The sequence below is a fragment of the Anser anser genome (assembly GCF_964211835.1).
Source record: "Anser anser genome assembly, chromosome: 6".
NCBI classification, from domain to species: Eukaryota; Metazoa; Chordata; class Aves; order Anseriformes; family Anatidae; genus Anser; species Anser anser.
The window spans coordinates 30,006,040-30,027,698 of record NC_139726.1 but is presented as its reverse complement, the minus strand read 5'-3'; the positions used below and the strand labels follow the sequence as shown (position 1 = coordinate 30,027,698).

Sequence of the window (21,659 nt, the reverse complement as noted above, 5' to 3'; positions counted from 1 at the left end):
ACTGGTGCCTTCAGGGACACCTGGGCAAAAGCTCTCTTCTCTGGGGAGCTGCAGAGCCTACAGGGAAGGAAACCCAACGAAGTTGATGGGGATGCCATTGGCAGTGGTGCTCCAAGGTTTGCCAAGGAGGAGACCCAGGGGAGAATATCTTCTCGAGCCTGAGCAGCTGTGCTCTGAACACGGGTGCTCACCAGCTCTCGGGGGATGAAATGGGTCAAAAAGCAGTGCTTTCATCTTTGCGTTGTAAAGGATAGCAAACACATGGATGCCTCCAGAAAGTATCTGAATAAAGTGTTTTATGTGATGTAGCATAATGAAACACCTGCTTCTGTGACAGAGGTACAGGTCGAGTGAGAAGGAATTAAGATGAGTGTTATTTTTAACAGTTTGGCCAGCACTCATGAATTGACTTAGGAAGCGAAGGTCACGAGTTCACCAGCATTTGTCACTTCAGCCCAGTTGCTAATTAAACAACTTTAACGTTATAAAATCACAGTAAACTCAGAAGTCCCACAGTTTTCATGTGCCGTGTGTGTGGTAAAACACAAGCATCAGACGCAAGTAAATCTCAGCCTTCAAATCTTTAGAAGTATTTTTCTAAAATATATATATCTGAGTTCATCAGTAAGCCAAGGGCTGCTGAAATGTGCTTGGCAGTAGTCCCTGCTGCCTCCAAACACAGCTGAACAAACAGCCCACAGCTCGCACAGGAAGACAGGCCAATTGGGTAGGAGGGCAGGAGGGGACAGCGTGGTAGATATCGTGTCCCTGCAAGGGAGCAGCACGCTGCCACCCCTGTGTTTATATAGCCGCGAGGACCTCTGCTTCGTAACGGGTTGATCCTGTGTTTGGGGTGGTAAAGAAAGACCTTTCTCGTTTTCCGGCATGCATTAAATGACTGAATTTACTTTAAATAAACTTTACTTAAAGCTTTGCGTGTCTAAAAGAAAAACTCGGTTTGGGAATTTAGACATTTAGGGCTCTGGGAAAGAAAGAGAAATTTGGCTGTTTTTCTTATAGGGTGAAAAACAGTGGACTTTTCTTCCATGGTGATTGTTGTTTTCAGGGAGGGCTTTCCTGGAATAAAGTGTTTGTAATGTGGCATCATTTTGCTCTTTTTAGGGCATCATTTTGCTCTTTGTGACTGCCGTTTTAGCACGCGCTTTCCCTGTATTTAACTTGCAGTGAGGCTTCAGAGACTGACCACAGAGAGTCCGCTGGCTGCACACGAGGGAAGCGTGCACAAGACCAAATTATTTTTGAGTAGTGCAGTTTATTGAGGCCACATCTGCAGCCGGCATGACTTTACAAACACTGTTAACAGAACTACAAGGAAGGGAATAACCACCATCTATTTCAGCTGTGCAGCACGCGGTGCTATTATTAGGACCAGCATTAGGAGCTGGAACTCCAGATACAGCCGGTGGAAAGAGAGAAGCATGCTGAAGGGAGTGATTTGGAGAACTAAACTATGCGCTGCAAGGTGGCTGTACTCTTGAGCATCCAGTACACCTCCCAAAACACTGCCTTGAGCAGGTCCAGCGAATGTTTGTGGTGCAGTACCCTGTCATCGTGAGCAGGGACGCTTCTGCTTCTCCAAAAACACTGCCTTTCAGAAGTCATGATCATTGTCCTCTGGAGTTGAACGTGAACTTTTTTTGGTGTGGTTGTGTTGTGACTTGTGGTAGTATTGAGTGAACATCAATCCACGAAGGTCTTGTGCTGGGCAGCCCCCCAGCGTGCAGGGGGAGGATGGATGGATGGACGGATGGATGGATGGACGGACAGATGGATGTGTGATTTACAGAGAGAAGTTGTTGGCAGCCAGTGGCGGCAGCAGATCACTAACGTGTTGTTCAGCATTACGTGTATGTTGAGAGATTCTGTGTAATGATGCCGCGGTAAGCCCCAGAAGCTTGCCTTTTAACATAGAAATATGTTGAGTTGAAGGTATTCAGTCAAACATGACCGAATGAGAAGGAGGTCTCCCCCAACACCGCCCTCCCCACTGCTCTGGGAAAGATCATGTTGAGAACATCAGTGAGGTCATTTATGGGATCAAATACTAATTTTAATTTTGTGTGCTTTCTGACCCGAAAGCAATTTAATATTGCTGATGTTATTGCAGAGTTTTGTAGCAGCTCTTCCTAGCAGCGAGACTTGGATATGGTAGACTTTCTGCTCATCTGTTTCTAGACTATTGCTTCATTTCTTCCCTTTCATTGCAAACTGTCATAAAAATTTCTCCAGATACTTCAGTTAGTGGTCTCTAAAGCCTTCATCATTCGATACTTTGTGTACAACAAACGTTTTTCCTAATTTTGATGCTTTCCTCCGTATTCATTCCTTTTTGTTAGGAGAAGCCTTTTGTATCAGAAGCAGCTAGGAAGAAAGAGAGAGACCTGGTAGCCAAAGAAATCGAGAAGTTTCAGGTCTCTATTCAGACACTGTGCCGGAGTGCCCTTACACTTGGCAGGATCATGGATTACATTCAGGAAGACATGGATGCCATGAAGAACGAGCTGCAGATGTGGCGGCATGAGAACAGACAGCATGCAGAAGCTCTGCAGAAAGAGCAAAGGTCAGTGTGGTCAGGGAAAGTTTGATTTATCTCTCAAGACAGATGTCTGTTTCTAGGAGAAGGGAGAGTTTTACTTGCTTGTAAAAGCGAATTTGTCATCAGTCACTTTTGTGGTTTGGGGAATTTTTTTTTTTTGCAGTCCAAATTGGTTTTTGAAGTGTTAAAGTCTGAAGGCCTTTTCAGCTCAATTTCACACGATGTACATGACAGCAGAGATGCAGACATTTATGTGAGATGAGAGGGCTTAATGTTTTGCTTTTTTTCCTTCACGAATATTTAAGGAGCAACGGGGGGAATACTTTGGTAGACAAGCTGGGTTGTGAACTGGGAAAAGCATCAGCTTCCCAAATCACAAACTGCTTTCTGTGTGCCATCAAAGATTGTATTCTGAAGTCGTGGTAATAACAGTGGTGATTGTCTGTGTATGGTCTAAAAACAACATCAGAAAGCAAGGAGAGGAAAGGTGGCATGCCTGATAGAGTCAAGGAGGTCAAGCCTAGAAAGAGTTTCTTGGCCTTACTTGCCTGACTGATATATCTTTTTATTCTCCTTGGAAACAGAACTACCATTCCAACTGTGTGTCCTCTGATCTTAAAAATGATCTTAGGTATTTATGATCAATTTTATCTTCTTGGATTCATAATGAGAGTAGATAAATTTGCTCTTCCCTGAATCGATATGCTTAATTCCTGTAGAAGCAAGTATGCCTCTGAATGGTATTCTTAGCTAAGCCCCATCTTGGTAAGTAGCAATGTGTTAAATGTTGGAAGTTTTACAGCTGCTGGCTTAGTCCATGGGCTGGGGTGGGAATTAGGGCTTTGGTTCACATATAAAGTGTAATGATGTTAATTCCTTGCACTTACATAGCACCTTCTATCCAGAAACCTTGGCAGAGTTTTAAACTGTGGTTGGCCTCGGAATGCACCACCTCTGCAAAGAGAAAGGAAATGGCATTTGACTTTATTTTTCTGTTGGAGAAACTGAGGCATCAACCCACTTCCCTTTGCCAGACAGCTCAAACCAGAGCTAGGGATAGGGAGCAAATCTTGCACAATTTTCCAAGCACATGCTCACTCAGTGGGTCCACTGTGGCCAAAGAAGTCATCTATGCTTCAGTTGGTTTCCCAGCATAGTTTCCAGGTGTGCTTAACTGGCTTTTTCTGCCCCCTAAGTTCCCTGGCAGATTGTACCTTGGACAAAGCTGTCACCTTCATATCGATGCCAAAGGAGAGGGAGGAAGGAACTGGCCCCTTGACTTTGTTTTCAGGTTGATATTGACCCAAAATTTACGATGGACAGCTGTTTCATGCAGGGTAGCATCTCTTCAGCAGGGCCACTCAGCTCCATTTCACAAGCTAGGACTGCCGCAGCAAATTGCAGCACTTCATGAAGATCAGTATTGAATCCTAATCAGATCAGCGCAGTGCTATGGCATGTCAAATCCTTCATGAAGAATTACCCAGTATCAGACATGAAGAAGACAATGCTTCCCATATGCAGTGGAATTTGGATGCGTCTTTGTTTTTTTTTGCTTCTGTGAAAGACAATTGAAGGATTCCATTGGGGGAATGTTAGTGCAATTTCTAGTGATTTTTTTCTGTGATTTATGCTGATGGTGTAGAAAGGAGGAGAAAACTAAATGATTATGAGATGCAGACTTTAGCTAATGAGTCCTTAAAGTGACTGGGTAATTCAGAATGACAGCGGGCTGGTTCAGTCCGTTGATTCCTAGGCTGTTAAGCATTCCTGTAGATCAGCTAAGCATCACAGAAAGGGGCACATTGCTTTTAAAGCCAAACAGCCCCATTCGCTTAAGATTTGTCATTGTGCTTGTGGTTTATTAGCATATAATTCCCTTTTATTATATTTCCTATTAGTGTAGGATTGCCTGCCCTTGTCAGCAGCTAGTGGTGGGTCAGTTTTCATGTACCTTGCCTGTTATCAGATGTTTACCTTCTGTAACTTGGTGCTGCTGGCAGCCACTGGTGTCTTGCTGCTGGCCTGCTGGTTTCTTGTAGGAAATAGCTGGTAGCAAGCCAGCAACCTCCCCAGCAGTTGAATTTGTTGCTCTGCAATGTGCTTCTCTCCTTTAAACTCTTGTGGCGAGGCCCGGAGGGATGGCTGTCACCACGTACACCATGGTAACAAACAGGGGCCCCAGTAAAAGGTGGGTGTTCCTGCTGTGTTCTGTCCTGCAGAGTCAAGCTCCTTTGTCCCTGGGCCAGGTGGTTGCAGCTCTTGGCTGGGTAAAATGAAAGCAGTGCTTGACACACGTGTAAGGTGGGGTGAAATAACTGCAAAGCACGGAGATTACAGCAGAAAAGCTACGTTACCAAGATGATACTGTTCACTTTGAATTGCGGGTGATCTTTCCTGAACAATATTCTTCTCTGTCCATGTTGTTAGCTTTGCCTTTGTGCTTCTTATTCTGAACTTTCGTTCAGGAAGGGTGGGCACAACTTGAATTTTTTGCAAACTTTCAAGTATTGAATGTACGTTCTTGGAGGCTTAAGTAACCTGAAGCAGCGTAATGTTTCCAATAACATTATGCTCTCTGTGTCTCTTTCAGCATCACAGACAGTGCTGTAGAACCACTAAAAGCTGAACTGGCTGAACTGGAACAGTTGATTAAAGACCAGCAAGACAAGATCTGTGCTGTAAAAGCTAATATTTTAAAAAACGAGGAAAAAATACGGAGGATGGTTCTCAGCATAAACTTGTCTTCAAGAAGGTGAAGAAGGAAAAAAAAAAACAAACAAAAGCCTTGGGACTGACTGACATTCCTACCAAATAAAAAACAAAATAGTGGAGAAAAGTTAAGATATGCCCTGCTTAGATGTAAAATGGTTATGGACCAGAAGCCTAAAAATTATATAAAATCCCATTATTACATTGATCTTCAGATGTTGATATTATCCAGGATAAAATTATATTCTCTTGAATGCTCAAGTTGCAGAGTTATTAAAATAACTTGTTTATTTAGATGTGTACTGCTGTTACTTAACAGGTCTTCACCGCCCTCTTTCCCTCTGAGAGCTGTTGAGCAGAGTTTCTGAGCCAGTTCTCCATGCATCCCCTTCCTTCCTTCGTATCCACTGAGGTTACTTTTGGACACGCAGTTGTGAAAAATGGGCATGAGATGCTTTTTTTGCCCCTTTTTAAAGAAAAATGTTCCAAATTTCTGCAGGTCAGAATGTTCCTGAATCCTGTTCGTCATTTACAGCTCTTGCAAAGTTAGCTATAAAAAGTCCCCCAAGATCAAGAAGCAAAGCCTTGTGTAACTTGCAGTTCTTAGCATCATTACAGAGATGATGTCATGTTTCCAGAGCTATCGGGAGTCTTATTAGGAAGGACTGAAAATGCAATACAAGCATCACCATGTAAGGGAGCAGAAGTATTTTATCTGCACAGGTGTTAATTCCATTTTTATTGCATATGTTCATTTGGAAAGGATTAATTTAAGTACCTGTTTCCTCCCAAATGCATGTTCCCGTAACTTTTTGTATGTGAATAATTCCACTGATTTTTTTAGTTAGCTGCAGATGTCTGTACTGTTTTCTTAATGACCTCTTGAGTGTACTGCACGTTAGAGTCCAGCTTTACTAAATCTGCAAAGCGTGTTAGCATAGACACAACTATATGACACTGCACTGAGCACAGGAGGCTTTAGTCCTATGCAAGGCTATTCTCTCAAGATTTTTATAACGTGCGAGTACATCTACTCCCATGTTGTTTGGATTATTTATGAAGTGGCAGTGTCCTCTCTTCTTTCTTCTTTGGTTGGCAAATCTGTTTCTGTTTTTTTTTTTCTTTCCTTTTTTTTTTTTTTCCCGTCTGGTATCCGGACCTCAAAAAAGTCTACCAAAAGGATAATCACCAGATAGCGTGAGTATTTAACATGCAAATATGGATGTTTTAAAGGGTTTTGTGTGTTTGTTATAATTAATAAGTGTTGAAGATACTTTTTTTATTTTCTTTGCTGTGTAGTGATCTAGGGTTAGGCCTAAAGGTAGTTTACCCCAGAATTTGGGAGTGTGACAGATATTCAATATTTTGTTGGTGTAAAGTGATTCATTTTCTGAGCTCAAAAGAATCAACAGTACATTGCATCTAGGAGTTGCATTCTAGCTTTGGTCACCATAAGGGCAGGATGCTTTGCTGCACAGGATTTTGGTGGGGGTGGAGAGGAAGCAGGGGTTTGTGAAAGAAGAGAGAAAAGAAGACCTGTTTTTACCCGTTAACAGGGTGTTTCAGATACTCTCCAGGGACACAAAGTGATTTCAGCTCTTCTCTGGGTCAAGCAGGGTTTAAATCATGACTTTTCCTTTCCCTCAGTCGCTGCGTTTCATGAAGTTCCCTTCTCTAGGCCTGCTCTCCTTCTCTCCCCGTTCTGAAGGATGCTGCATGCTCTTTGTGTGGTCATGTGAGCCTTGCACTCATCTGTCCTTGTATTAGATGTGACTGTCCCCTGGAATGGGGTGGAAAGCCTAGTGCCCATGTGAATATGGGGTGAGAGGCACTGATACGGTACCTTGCTTGCCACGTCTTCTGGGAGACCTCAGGGATGGCTCATGGCATCTTTATGCAGGCATTTTCCCTTAATGAAGAGGGAGGTGGGAATCCTGCCCAGCCTCACCGTCAGCCCAGATACATCCCCGGTGGGGACTATAAGTGTAAAATTCACGAGGCAAGAGAAAGGGAGGGAGGAAGAAGCTGTCTGGACCAAAGACACCTTTTTGTTCTCCATGCTGCTGCCGTCAGAGAGGATCCCAGCCCCTGGCTGGCAGAGATAATAAGCAGTAATAATGCATTGGTTGGTGTCCCTAGACCGCTGCTTGCTTTCTGCATCAGATATCACTTCAAACAGGAATCCCTTAGTGTTAGGGCTTAATAACGCGTCTCCTCTCCTTCAGTCGTAGCTTGCTCTTTGTCTAGATCTGTTTTTTTTTCCAGTACGGTGGAACGAAGCTAGTGCCAATGAGCTGAGCCCTGTTCCAGTTTTAAAGGCAGGTTGAGGATGCAGCACTGCGAAAAGCAAATAAACATCTGTGCCTTGTGAAGGGGAAAAGAGCCTCTGGGGGAGCGGACAGAGCAGCGCCTGTGTCTGCGCGGCTGCCTGTGGCTCTTGCGCATATCGCAGTGCCTGTGCCTTGAGCCTGCATTTCAGCTTGTGGGTGGTTCGTTAGCAAGGGAGAGCTCGCTTAGAGCAGTGGTTTGGGGTTTAAAACCCTTACATTGTCAGCCCCCTTTAGAGCTAATGGAGCCTGACAGTTCTGGGAAGCAGGCCTTGTGTTTCACGACGTGCCTGACATTCCTCCCTCTTCTGCAGGTCGGGAGGTGGCTGCCAACCCCTCTGGTCTAGGGTCAGGGAGTGTTTCTTGGCTGAAAAAGGTACAGCTGTTTGCAGGACCCTGAAACGCAGCTGCCTAGCCAGCAAGGGATACCGGGGGTCCAGAGGGATGGGACCTTCCCAGGTCAGTGGGACTCGGGGACAGAGGAGGCCAGGAGGGGTAAAACTGGGCGAGCTGAGGTGGGGGATTGCAGCTAATGTGGGCACTGGATGTCCTCCATCTGAGGGCATCAAAGGCCGTTCCCGGGGGCGGTGATGGAAGAGGATCAGGTATGTGTTCAACAGTGAAGGGGAAGGGAGGCCTGAAGGGCTGAGGTGTGTGAAATGGGGTCGGCCAGAGCTGAGGCAAGGACCCTGAAACCCCAGGGGGGTCAAGCTGTGGTGGTGGAGGTCCCCTGCTCAGCTGGTCCCCTCCTCAACACCGGAGTCACCAGTGACAGGCGTCCTGAGTCCAAACATGCTGGCCTACTAGATTCGGTATATTTCTTGAAAATTCTTCAATTCACCTCATGGCAGGCTGAGGTAAAACAACATAAGGCTCCCTAGAAATGCCCAGTTCTCTGCATTGTCTGTAACAGTAGCATTGGGCAAAAAAGCTAAGATAGAGCTGTTCACAGAAGCACAGAAAGCTTTGGTTTGGAGGGGACCTTAAAGCCCCCCCAGTGCCACCCACAAGCAGAGCAGGCCCCATCCAGCCTGGCCTTGGGCACTGCCAGGGATGGGGCACCCACAGCTCCTCGGGGCAGCCTGGGCTGGGGCCTCACTGCCCTCACAGAGAAGAATTTCTTCCACAAACCTACTCTAAATCTACCCCCTTTTACTTTAAAATTACTACCCCTTGTCCTGTCACCACACCCCCTGAAAATGGGTCCCTCCCCAGCTCTCCTGTATCCCCTTTAAGCACTGAAAGGCCGCTACAAGGTGTCCCCGGAGCCTTCTCCTCCCCGGGCTGACCCCCCCAGCTCCCTCAGCCTGGCTCTGTAGGAGAGGTGCTCCAGCCTCTGGCCATCCTCGTGGCCTCCTCTGGCCCCGCTCCCACAGCCCCACGTCCTGCTGGTGCTGAGGCCCAGAGCTGCAGGTGGGGTCACTGGTGTCTGAACTTTCGAGATTTCTCACACCTACCCATAAGTTAGGAGTCCTTCAGTCTTAAACCCTGCACCTTAGCTATCAGATCAGGTCTCTTCCCATCTAGTGGAGGCTATCTGCAGGGTTTTTCACCCATCGTGAAGGCAGATGCTCTGTGTAGCAGGCTCTGTGCACCCCTTATCCCCCAAATTCTCAGTCCCCAATGGTACCCTCCAAATGGAGACAGCTTCTCCGCTTCAATCAGCTTGCTCAGGGACAGAACTCAGTCTTGTTTGTGCCCTGATGGCACTTTGTCCTGCTTGGAGGTATGTAGGTGTGGAATTAACAGGTTTGCAAACGAGCAGCTCTTGCCAGAGGTGGCACTGGAGTGCTTGAGTTTCAGGCTTGGAGGGACGTGCTCTGGGGTTTGTCTCTTCTGACGTGGGGCTCCAGGCTGCATGCTACCTAAAAAGGAACGCCATTACTATTATTATTGTTTGCTTAGAAATACGAAATTCCTGGTCACACGTGTGTACGGCAGGACATCCCATCTCCAGCAGTTGAGGAGCACATGTCCCTGAGTCAGGTCTGGGTTCCTCTCTTCCCTTGACCCGGTGCCTGATCTGGCTCTAGCTGCCTCTGACTTGGCTCAGCAGCGCTGAGGTGCTGTGCTGTCGGAGATCTGAAGCCCAGATGGAAACTCCTTCTGGCACAGAGTCTTGGCAGTGCTTGCTAAGCCGGGAGGACCGAGAGCGGGACACGTTGTTGCTGCTTTCGGAGCATGCCCTTGCTTTCGTCTGTCTCCTCGCTGCAATTTGCTGTATTGGGTTTCTTCCTTCATGAAGTCGGAATAGTTTAGAGGCCTCAAAGACAGTCTCTCACCTCTTGGGTTACTTCTCTTGAGCACATCTTGGAACATAAGGGGGAAAATGCCAATTACTTTTAAATGCTTTAGGACTGCAAAGCTCTGGTATCCTGTGTCTGTAGAGGAAAAACTGGGCATTTGTAAGCCAGCCAGCCCCTACATGATTTAGGGGATGCAGCCCATTGAAAGCTAATTGAAAATGGGCTCCCAAGCAGCTTCACTTTAAAAATGAAAAAGTGCCTGTGATTTTTTTCTTCTTTTTTTTTTTTTCCCTGACACGCCTTGGATCCATCCTCTGAGGAAGCAACCACCGCTGACATTGCTGCTGCAGTTGCAGAAGCAAAGGGCAAGACAAACGCTGTGTGGAGCCCAGCAGCTGCAGGGCTGCGTGGCAGTTTTGAGGGCTTTGGGGAACGCATCCCTCTCTGCTGGTGCAGTCCGAGGGGCTGGGCTAGATGGCTGCAGAGAGATTAAGCTGAATTTGTGCTTATCCCAGAGTCCGAACGTACGTGTGATGGACCACGGAGCTGCCAGGCATGGAGAGCTTCAGCCCCGAACCCCCGGCGTGTCCCACCGTGCCCCGGGGAGCTGCCTGCAGGGCTGAGGCATGCCCCTTCCAAAATGCTTCCTGACGTGTTTTGTGAGAAAATATTACAATATAATATTTCCGTTTTCCAGTGAGAAAGTTAATTAGAAGGAATTAAAAGGCATGGTTTATAGTTTAATTTAATGTGATGAAAAAAGGATCGGCTCCCCCCCCCTTCTGCCCAAATCCCAACCTGTGATGATGGCAGCCCGGCCTCGAATTGCGTCTGACAGCCACAGAAGGGAAACGCTTACCAAGAAGAAAAGAGAGAGAAATTCCACTCCAGATTTACGACTTGTGAAGCAGAGGTTGCATGGGTTAGCGTTACTTTATGTTGCGCTGGGTCCCACAGACTCGACTTTGTTGTGTGCCCGGGAACGGGCTGAAAACTGATTTTGTTGGCTGCTTTCACAGGTCACTTGTGTGCTCAGGTGCTATTTCGGGCCACTGAGTCTCTTGGTTTTGTACACGCAGCAAAGTGTGTGTTCAGACATGCGAGGAGCATGTGTTTGGCCCTGCAAGGTGGGGTTCTCCCTCCCAGGCTGTTTCCCCTTTTTGACGTCTATTTGGATTGAGGGGCTCAGAACAGGATTCTCCCTGTTCGGGGGAAGAACCCAGAAGGCTTCTTCTTTTGGGATCATTCAGTCTCATGGTGTAGGTCGATGCAGGGGAGCTTTCTGCTCCCAATCCCGGTGTATTTGCCCAGATGTGACCTCTGGGGAATCCTTGCCCATCTCAGGACTTCAGCAGAACCAGGAAGATTTATGGCACTGGGTAACAGCAGTAGTAGGGCCGTTTATTTTTCTCAGAGGCGAGAGGTGACACAGGGCATCTTCCTCCTTTCATCCTACTCGTATCTTGTTACTGCACCGAGGGGAAAACCGATAAGAGCAGGGACTGGGATGGGGCTCACCTCCCCCATTAGCCAAAAGTTTGAGAATCAACATGGCAAGATCTAAATGGATCGGCTAGGAGGCACGTGAGGCCAGATTAAATGAATCCTAGAAAGCCTCAGATCCTGTTGTGGTGTCTCTGCTTGGTGGCAGGTGTGCTCGAGGCATTCTATCCAGGTGCAGCACCAGGGACACCCAGGACACATAGGAAGAGGGTGCCCAGCCATTGCCTGGCCTGGTACTTTTCCCCCAAATGGGAAATGGACTGAGGGACAAAATGAAAGGTGTGTTTAGGGTTGTTTGGAAAGAGAGAAGGCGCAGAGTCCTGTTGTGTGTGGGGTTGCGTAAGGGCTTCCAGAGGGAGTTCAGGTGTACCCAAAGGCTTCTGTTGGGAACACTTCTTGATGGGAGAAACTGGCACCGTATGTGTTTTTTAGGGTTCTAATCAGGGTTAGGCTTAGTGTTACTGTTAGGTTTACGTTTAGGGTTGTGAAACAGGGCAACTTCTAAAAATGCATCCAGTCATTAAGGATGGTTACTGTGTGTGCTGCGTTACTTTAGTCTCACTGCCTTGCACTGGATAAGGTGGAGGAACCGAAGGTGCTTGTGGAAAAGCTGTCTTCGGCTTTACAGGAAAAGCAGCCCCCGTACACGGATGGTGACAGCCTTTTCCTTGAAGCAGGAGAGAAAACAGACATGTTCTGCACATGGGTCACCTTCTCCAAGGAAAACTGGTGTCTCCACACATTGAAAAGTCTCATAACAAAGAAAAGTCTCCTTTCTGCTGGATTTTAAATCTTTTTTTCAGCTTTTGAAAAAGTGGAAATTTCTTTTAAAGAAAAGTAGTGGAAATGGCTATTTATTTATTTCTCTCACCTCTTTTTAAAACTTTTTTTTTTTCCCCTGTGATTCCTGGCCCTTTCTGCACTGTAAATACTTCCAGTTGTGCTTGCTTTGCAGAGGGACAGGGCCAGGCATCCCAAGAGGATGCTGTGTAGGTAACAAATGGAAGAATAGATGAGTCCAGCTCAGCAGGCTCATATGCCCATCTTTACTGCGAGGTTTCCTAAAGGTCAACAATGCTAATAACAAAAAGAAGAGAATCTGTACAATCTACTTAAATACCTGAAATAACTGATGCAACCCAAAAGCCTGAGACGCATGAGGAATGTTGTTTTCCTGTGAAAAATGCCAGATACAGTCTGTGTGCCCAGGTATACCAGAACCTGCTTTCTCGGTCTCCTGCTGAACCACATCTAGCAAGGTCTCATGCTGCGTTGCTCTGGAAGGGAAAGACCCTTGCTTTCCATCTGGTGTAATTGCTTTTGTGTGAAAGGCTCCCTCCCCAAAAAGGCCAGAAGAGCCAGTTCCAGATGACCGAGATACAAACCGAAAGGACTTGTACTGATTTAATGGAAAAGGCATATTTTAACAGAGCTCTTTTTGTTTCGGAAGACTGACTCGGTCTAGAAGGAAATGGATGGGAAATGGTACAGGCAAGCAGCGTGAAGGAGCTGCACAGTATCTCTCAACTCCTGGGCTGGCAGCCTAGCCACAGGGACTGTTTTCTGGCTAACAGCTTTACATTGGATTAGAGGTGCTTAATTTCTTCTGTACTTTCAGGTTTCTCTGCTTTTTTGGAACAGTGTCTGCTGATGCTGGAGACCAAGCGTCGGCTGTGCTTGGGAGGAGCTGGGGATACACAGCGTAGTGCAGAGCTGTCTGGGAAGGAGGAGTTGTTTGGATAAGAAGCAGTTGGTTTGAGCAGGAGGCTCCAAGCTGCTCTGGCTTTAACCTAGAGAAAAAGGAAGTCTTTCTGTCCAATTCAAATAATTTCGGTGGTACTTGCAGTGCACGTTACAAAGCTGGAAACTGGAATCAACCCGAGGTAGGTCCTGGGTCAGCATCAGTGCCTGGAGCACAGGAACAGGCAGGTAGGAACCAGAAGTGACTCTGACAGATTGTGAGTGAGCAGGCATGCTGGGCTTTCTCATCACATCCTCCTAAAGACAGACAAACACCCTTAAACTATATATATATAATATATATATATATATATTTTTTTTTTCTGGAGAGGTAGCAGGAAGAGAGAGACTGAGATACTCCTCTCTACAGCACCCAAATTATTCCACCGACCACCCCAGTAATGCATCACCACGATGTAGTTCTCCTTGTAAGCAGCAATGGGAAAGAAACAAAAGCTGTTTTAATAGTTCTCAGTTACAACAATGTCTGAGGGTGCAGAGAACAAAGAATGACTCCACCAACAATGGGAAGTGTCTTGCAAGTCTGATGAATGGACATCAGATAAATGGCATTGGAGTCGAGTAGGTCTGATGACACGACAGACAGTGTCAACAAAGCACTCGAATGGTTAAATAAAAACATACAGAATTTGTATCATGGGGAGAAAGGTGAAGGTAAACAGACTGACAAGAAATAGTGAATATAAAAAAGCCGTGATGAACTCTTTTTTTCTCCTGGCCTTCGTTTGCATGGATAGTAATGCCTGTAAGTTTGGGCAACTGGAACAAAATGCTTGTAAAAGTAAGTGGTTTAACATATATGTTGACCTGAAAATAATTGCTGTAGCTGAGCTTTTTAACTTTGTGTCAACAGTGGCGGAAATAGCTAAAGACCTTATTTATCACCCCAGAGGTTCTCGTGTCTGGAAGGTCCCAGGACATACTGAGAAATGGTGGCTCTTATTTTAGGAAACTAAAGCTACAGGCAGGAGTGAGCTTAGTGAGCTCTCACCTGGCATATCACTCTAGCCTTTACTGGAGCAAGTTGAGACCTCATTTCTTCTTGCTCTGGGTTTATAGCCATATTGGTTCATGGTTGCCCATGACCCCATCCTGGCCGACGTAGTGCTTGGTGCAGCAGCGTGCACACCTGCACTATCAAAGCTCTTTGGGTTTGTCATTACTGCAGACTCACCTGGCTCTTTGTGCATTGTCTACTGGAAATCTGGGAGAAGGAGAAAGAGAGCAGGAAGGGAAAAAATTGCTCCGCTTTACGTATCAGCAAAGGACCGTAATATCTTTTTCAGCTGATGTGGAGCTCATCTTTCTTTCAAGATGTCTTGTTGTGTTATGTTTTGCTGTACAACTGCATTTGGATTTTCCCCTTCAGTTTCCTTCAGTTCTTGCAGGAGGGATTTTCTTCCCGGCCTCTGTTTAGCATCCTCTGCACATGTCACTTTCTTGTGCTCACCTCTTGCAGGCCATTCTCCTCGGTGAACGTTACTCTTGGAGAAGGGAGAAGAGGGCTGCAAGGAAGGATAGATGATATTTAGCTTGGCCGAAGATGCACAGCCCTTCCCGGGGCGTGCAGCTTGATGTAGCAGGAAGGTTTATTTGTTCTAGTCACGCTAAGAGTTTTATTCATGCTTCTTGTTGCTCCTGGCAGGGTGGGAGCTGAGTAAGAGTGCCTCTCTGTCTCAATGCTCTGTGCCTTCCATGAACAGATATTGGGTCCAAACAAGAAGATCCTGACAAGAGAGCAAAGGGATAGGTGTGTTGGAGGATGCCCCAAGAGACCTAGTTTTCAAGTGACACCCAGTGGTGCCTGGTTCTGAGCAGCCTGGATGCAGGGAAGCTCAGATGGAGTGGGACAAGGCAGAGGAGAGCAGAAAATGCCCCCTGGGGGGCCTCAGCATCCCATGGGGTCTGGGCAGCTGACGACCTGCGTGTGCCAGAGGCCAGCCCTGGAGCCGGGAGGAATGCGTGGCCCACACAGTGGCTGTGGTTTGCGTGTAGCCCTGTGCCAGTCAGGTAATTTGGGAGGAAGGAGAGGTGTTCTCCTCCACTTTTAGTGTTCCCTGGGTGTCAGCTTTTCATTCCCGTCCACAGAAGTGTCAAGAAAGGGCTGGTTTTATGTTTAACTCTGTTAGACTGGGGGCTGTAAACTCAGAGCCCATGTTAATAGGATACTTGTCTTTAGGAGCCAAAATGGAGGGTGAGAGACCAGGGTCTCTTGCAGCTAAATACTGTTCTATTGTGCTGCGTTTTATACCTGCTGGTAGCAGCGATCAGAAGCCGTGTGGGAACGCGCGTTAAACGTGTTATTACGTTAAAATGTCACTTTCTCAAGTATCATGTGCTGTGTTTGCACGGGGCTTGCGGGCTTGCAGTATGCGGCTGTGGAGAGCAACCAGAGCGCAGGACCACCCCGAGACGTCCAGCTGCTTCCAGCGCGGTGCCGCGGCGGGGGGACGGCAGCCCACAATAAAAGGCACGCACAAACTTCCACCGCTGGCCTCGGCATCCACGTCTGGGCTGGCTCCACCAGTGGCTGGGCTCAGAGGGAAAACCCCCGCGTGGTGCAGGGAGAGGATGTCTCCCCGGGGAGAAGGTGAGCCTGGAGAGGGAAGGAGCCCCTCTGTGTGGGGTAAAGTCCTGCACAGGTTCACGCAGGCAGGGTGGCTTTGTGACAGGGCTGAGTCCCAGTCACCTGCTGGTGTTTCTGCAGAAAAAGTCAGGGGAATGGGAGGCTTCATGGTCAGGTATTTAATTTGCATTGCTGCTGCCCCTTTGCCTCTACATCTCTCCTACTTTGGACCCCCACACCTTCGTATACTTGCAGTACATGTTCTGGCTGTCTCTTGGAGCTTGACTCTCTGTTGTACACCCTTGCACTCATTGTCAAAGCTGCAGACATGTTTGATTGGGAAAGCTACAAGGTCAAGCAGGAGTTTTTGTTGGAGGAGAAGCTCAACCACTGATCTGACCACTTGGTGACAGTCCTGGTTCTTGCATTGAAGTCTCTGGGTGTTAAAGACCTCCAGAAAACTTTGGTGTTGCTGAAGCTGTTTAAGCTCTTCCAAGCTGTCTTCTCCAAAGCTTTGGGAGATGGAAATAGAGCCTCCCAAGTGTGTTCCCAGACTCAAAAGTAGGTATTAATCAACAATGGCACATTTATATGTAATTGGCTCAGACTCCTCTGGAGGTGGTTGCCTTAGAGGTCTTGGGTTTTTTTTTTTTTTATTCTTTTTTTTTTTCCTGTAACAGGGAACAGAAGGTGTTGAATGTGACGCTAGGCTTTATCTTGCCAGGAAGATCAACACCTCTGCAAACATCCAAAAGCAGGCAGCCAGAATCTAAGGAATCGGGGCTTATTACTAGACTTACGAGGAGGAAATCCTAAGCCATCCTTAGAAAAGTGCAGAAGAGGCCAGTCAATGGACACTGCCTTGCTTGGCAGAAAAGGCAATCAGCATGGCCGCTTGAAGTGAAGCTGCTTACTGATTGCTGAGAGCAATCAAGACAAGGGGGCAAGGCCCTTGTGCCTCTTGTAAGCAAACTACAGGAAGGCAGGCTGCCCCAGTCAGGGGCCCTGGGGGCAGCTTGGGACCCGAGCACTGTGGAAATAGGAATGAGGAGAGATTCAGACAAGACAAGTGATATGTTACCTTTAACACTGGGGAAAACAGAAGTGGCTCAGTGAAGCTGAGACAACATTTCTGGAGCAACGCAAGGTTTTTTTAAACAATTTCCTGATTACTTTAACTGCTTGATCTTACAGCTCGAGTATTGCCCTGGTGTTATTTCTTTGCATTTCATTTCCTAAGACGTCCCGAAGAGCAGGGAGTGCAAACTAAAATAAAACCTGGCATGTATTTTACAAGCTGTGCTGGCTTCTCCCACAGACCCCCTCAGCCCTTTGAACCACAGCTGCTCAGATAGCTGAGGTCACTGGAAAGGCTCCCACCGACTTCTTCAGGCCCCCCTGCGGCGATGCAGTTGCAAGATTGACCAAAAGGCCATTTTGGTAGAAAAGCTCCCAGTGGCTCCACAAGATGCCAGGCCAGGCCCCAAGAGGCTTGGTCAGATCCCTCACAGCTCTGTGAGCTGGAAACAGCAGAGGCAGGCCCAAGGTCATGGTCATCAGCCGTCACCTCCCCATGCCAGGCAGCCCACAGGGCTCCAGTTGTCTTCCTAGGGTGTTTGTGGCAGCTCCCGAGCATCAGCTTTTCCCCTTCGGCCTCAACCACGAGTGTGGTTACAAGTTTTTTTCGATGGGGAAAGTTGCTTGCCTCGGGCCAAGTGTAGAAATGTGGAAAGGATTTGGATCAAACTTTTTTTTTTCTTTTTGGAATTTTGTTTAAAGAAATAATAGCGCCTTGGGCAAGAGCTGAAGCATGGAAAATTTTATCCCAAAAGGTGGATGCTTTGTGAAATTATAAGCGTGTGAAAACAGGTGGTTAAACTGAAATGGTTTTACAGATTTAAGTACAGAGGGTGCTACCAAAAACCTGTTATAAATCCTGGAGTGAACTCTTCTTGAAAGGCAGAGGTAGAAGAACAGGCCATCAGCAAGTAACCTGAACCACTACCAAACCCACAGGCGGCTCCAGAACCAGCAAAGAAGCCAAGCAAAATGAGAAGAGGCTTTCTGAAAGGTCAGCAAGGGAGCCAAGTCCAGGCCCAGGCTTCAGTATATAAACTCAGCCTCAAAAACGACACCCTAGTGACTGATATCTGGCTGGGACAAATTTTACATGCGGCACCTGATCCAAAACCTGCTCGAGTCAGTGGCAAGTGCGCTGCAAGCTTCTCAGAGCATTGGATCACGGCCTTAACCGTGCAGCCAGGAAGAAAAACACATAAGCAGTGTGCTGCAGCACGTTGCGGGGTACAGGAGGGGCTGGTGAGAGCTGGAATCGCACTGCCCTTTGCCGTGAAGTTTAGGGGATGTACTGGTGGAAATGGTCCTAGGAAGAAGAAAGTCGTGATGAGGTGGAAGCTGCAGCTGCGAAAGATCAGGAGGGGAAGGTCTTGCAGCTGTTACTGGTGTAATTATAGCTAAAGGGGCTAATTACACTGGGGCTTTGCTGTGCTAAGTGCTGTATGACAGGAGAGGGACCCTGTCCTGTGCTAATCTCAGTCTGCACAGAAAAGGGGTAGCAGTGTTTTCCAGTTGACTGGATGGTTTCCAGTGAGCCCCACTGATAAAATGTGCCAGAAGGCATCCGCCCCCATGGAGAGGCTGTGCAGGGAACAAGGTGTCCTGCTCCCTGCTGCCTGACTGCCTTGGGCTCAGCCTTCGCCCACTGAGGCCTCCCAAAAGGCCACCGGGGATGGTGGCTGAGGGCAGTGGTGCTCCAGCTCGACGCCTCGCTCCCAGCTCTGTTATTAACTGGCGTACCGCTTTTCGGGCTCTCTGGGTCACTAGGAATGAGCTGATTGTTGTTCGTGTTACTAAAATGTAAGTGAGATTATGAAGTGTTATGATATATGGTCTGCAGAGTTTTACAGCTGTGTCTTAAAGGGCTCCTAACAAGAAAAAAAAAGGGGGGGGGGGAGCTTAAACTGGAAGCCAGGAATACAGTCAAATTAAGGAGTACAGTGGCAATGCTAATTAAAACCCCTTGGAGAGAAGGGGGAGGAAAAGGACCCAACTCCCAGTGCTAACGCAGGATGGCTCACAAAGGAGAGGCAAGCCAGAGACCGGCTTGGGTGACAAGAGATAAAGCCTTAACTTTTTTCCTGTGCCATAGAGGAGGGTATCCTTGCCTTGGCAGAGGAGCCAGGGGACACACCAGCCACAGAGAATTTGCCAGTTGCCTGAACGCTTCGGAGCATGGAAGCCATTAGCCTCAATCAAGGGAAAGAGTTGTAACCTCCAACACTGTCCTAAGCATCTCCTTCATTTCTTTTCACATTAAGCAATATATCTTTTAACTATCTACAGAGGAAGCTGGCATCTTCCTGGAAAGTCTGATCAAGAGGTGTTGGGCTCCGCATGAAAGCCTCACAAGGGCTTCCTCCAGGTCTCGGCTATAGGCAGAGTAACCAAGTGTCTTGGCTGTAAATACAGTTTATTTTGTCACGTAGCAGTGCAAAGAGAGTTTGAGGTTTAGGTGTTCTTTTGGACCCCTCACAGACAAACCATGAAAAAATTAATAAATGAGTATGGCACTCATCAAAGCAAAAACTGTAAACTTGTCTTTATTAGCAAGAAAGAAGTGTAATTTTGTCTTTTTCCTGAAGAAAACTGTTTTCCTATGCACTCATGAGATAAAAATAATCTCTTTTTGGCCTATTGTTTTACCATTTCTTCAGATGTCCTCGACAGAAAAGCAGGATCTCGTTGCTCTGCCTTGACCCCTCACAGCTTTGTCTTGAGTGCCTTTGAAGCGGGATGGGTCTCGAGGCTTCCCCTCCAGCCTCACCAAGCAGGGCCTCGCTCTGTCACCTGGTGCCGACTCGGAGCAGCACCTCTCGCTCCAAGCCCAGGCAGAGGTGGCACACCACCTGTAGCCAGTAACTGCCCAACCACTTGGGCTTCCTCTTTGTGGGTCCAAACCTGGCAAAAAGGTGAGGTGAGGGCAGTGAGGTCCCGTCCCAGGCTGCCCAAGGAGCTGTGGGTGCCCCATCCCTGGCAGTGCCCAAGGCCAGGCTGGATGGGGCCTGCTCTGCTTGGGGGGGCCCAGCCCATGGCAGGGGACTGGAAGTAGCTGATCCTTAAGGTCCCTTTCAACCCAAACCATTCTGTGAGTCTATGGAGAAAAAAAAAAAGCTTTCCCAGAAAGCATGAGCCTAAAGTACCAGTGTGAAACCTGCCGTGGTGGGTTTATGCCTTGGGCCTCACATCCATCGGGACTCCAGAGCGCTCCATGCCATTTATTCATGCCTTGGCTCCAAGCTTGGCTTTTTCCTTCAAAGCAATCCAACTGGAAAGTGTTTAGGAACTGCTAGTCGTGCTGTTCTCCATTTCATCTGTTCAATAGGATATCTCCCATCCTCTCTGAGTTTTAGGAGTTAATTAGGTGAGTCAATGCTTTCTGGTCATAGCCCTAACTTCAGCACCTGATGTGATGAAGGTGCGGCCTTTCAAGATGATTTCTAGTTTGCCACCCAGATTTTCTTAGAGCTAAGAATGAGTGGATGAGTGGTTTTTATTTATTTATTTATTTTTTTTTACATGAAGCCACTGAGCTGCTGGATTACACAGCTCCATCCAGGTCAGTCCAAAATCCAGACAAATTTAGATCAGAGACATCAAGTCCTGCCAAAGACTTGCAGATCAAAGCAATGAGTACTGGCGTGGGAACACAATAACATTCACTGCACTGGCTTCCTCTCCGGTTCTGCAATAGATCTCGTTCATTGAGGGAAGCCATCTCCCTTCCATCACTTTCATTTAAGTGACTAGGATCTCACAGTACCATCCTGGCATACTGTTTACAGCAATAGAGCTAGTTTTTGCAATGGTGCAAACAGATCAATAATAGTGGAGAAGAATTAGCAAGGGCTAGTAATGACTCCACCTGTTGGAGACCTGCTTTCTTATGTGATAAGGTGCAACTGTCTTTTTCCGCCTGTGTTACTGGCCTATAGCACTTTCGGTTTGTTCCATAAGTGTGTTTGGCAGAATGAAATGCCATTCCCTGTTTTGTGGCATTGACAGACTTGCTTTACTGGAGTTAAAGAATGGTCCTTACAGACTAATTTGTGGTACTGCTAATGTACTGCACACTGTCTCAAGTGAACAGTGAAAATAACCTGTCACCACAAGGAGTAAGTAACCAGGGTCAGTTTTTATAGCTGGCAAAGCTGATCCACCATACCCTGCATATGGGAAAGCTAATTTCTCTGTATTTTACTTTATTATTTTCCTATGACTAATATGACTCAAACCCTAAGTGCTCTGGAAGGATGTAATTTTCAAGGCGGATGAAACCTCACAGCAGCTGAAGAAGTTCACAGAAGAGTTCACAGAAGTTCACATCAAGCCTACTTTCAAGAACACACACTGCATTTACTTCTCTTGGTTTAATGGTGGAAAGGGAAACGAAGGAAGAGGACCTTTCTGATAAAGGATCTGTCGGCACAGCATGCAAGTTACCACCAATTTCAAGGCAGTGCCCAGTCAGCCCAAGAGAATTAGCATCAAAGATGTGGCAGAATGCAATGAACCCTGAAAATACTGTCCTCCTGTAAGCTGATGGACTGTCTTTTATTAGGGCAACTGTTACCATCAGAAACTTTCAGCCACGTGAACTTTCCTTCAAGGGCATTGCACAGAGCTGGATTCTGTTTCCAGACATACAGCTGGCCACTCTTTTGGAGCCCAGAGTCTCGAAAGGACACCTGACTCTTCCCTTGCTTAACCTGAGCCTGCGGCTGGTGAGGTGCTGCTCTGCAGTGTCTGCTTCCTTGTCATTATGGACAAGGAAAAACTGCTAAAGGAAAGGAAAAACGTGATGGAGTGAAAACTGCTTTTGCTTTCCTTTGGTGTTCTCAGGAGCTGGGTCATTTCCTCAAATGAGGAAAAGTGCTCTCCCCTAGATGACTCTTCACACCAGCATTCAG

At 47.1% G+C, this 21,659-nt stretch overlaps 1 protein-coding gene across 8 annotated transcripts in view; it reads left to right on the top strand.

Annotated features, from left to right (window-relative positions):
• TRAF3IP1 (TRAF3 interacting protein 1) overlaps positions 1–5,563 on the top strand; it is a 45,547-nt gene extending 39,984 nt beyond the window's left edge. For 5 of the 8 annotated variants that reach the window (XM_083841150.1, XM_083841146.1, XM_083841147.1 and 2 more), the window contains 2 exons: positions 2,358–2,581; positions 5,151–5,563. In XM_083841150.1, the coding sequence (XP_083697276.1) occupies positions 2,358–2,581; positions 5,151–5,316 (390 nt within the window). In that variant the 3' untranslated portion in view covers positions 5,317–5,563. Of the gene's footprint in view, positions 1–2,357; positions 2,582–5,150 lie in introns of those variants that run through there. The other 3 variants (XR_014585865.1, XM_083841152.1, XM_083841151.1) reach the window with 3 other exon arrangements.
• Positions 5,564–21,659: the final 16,096 nt, after the last annotated feature.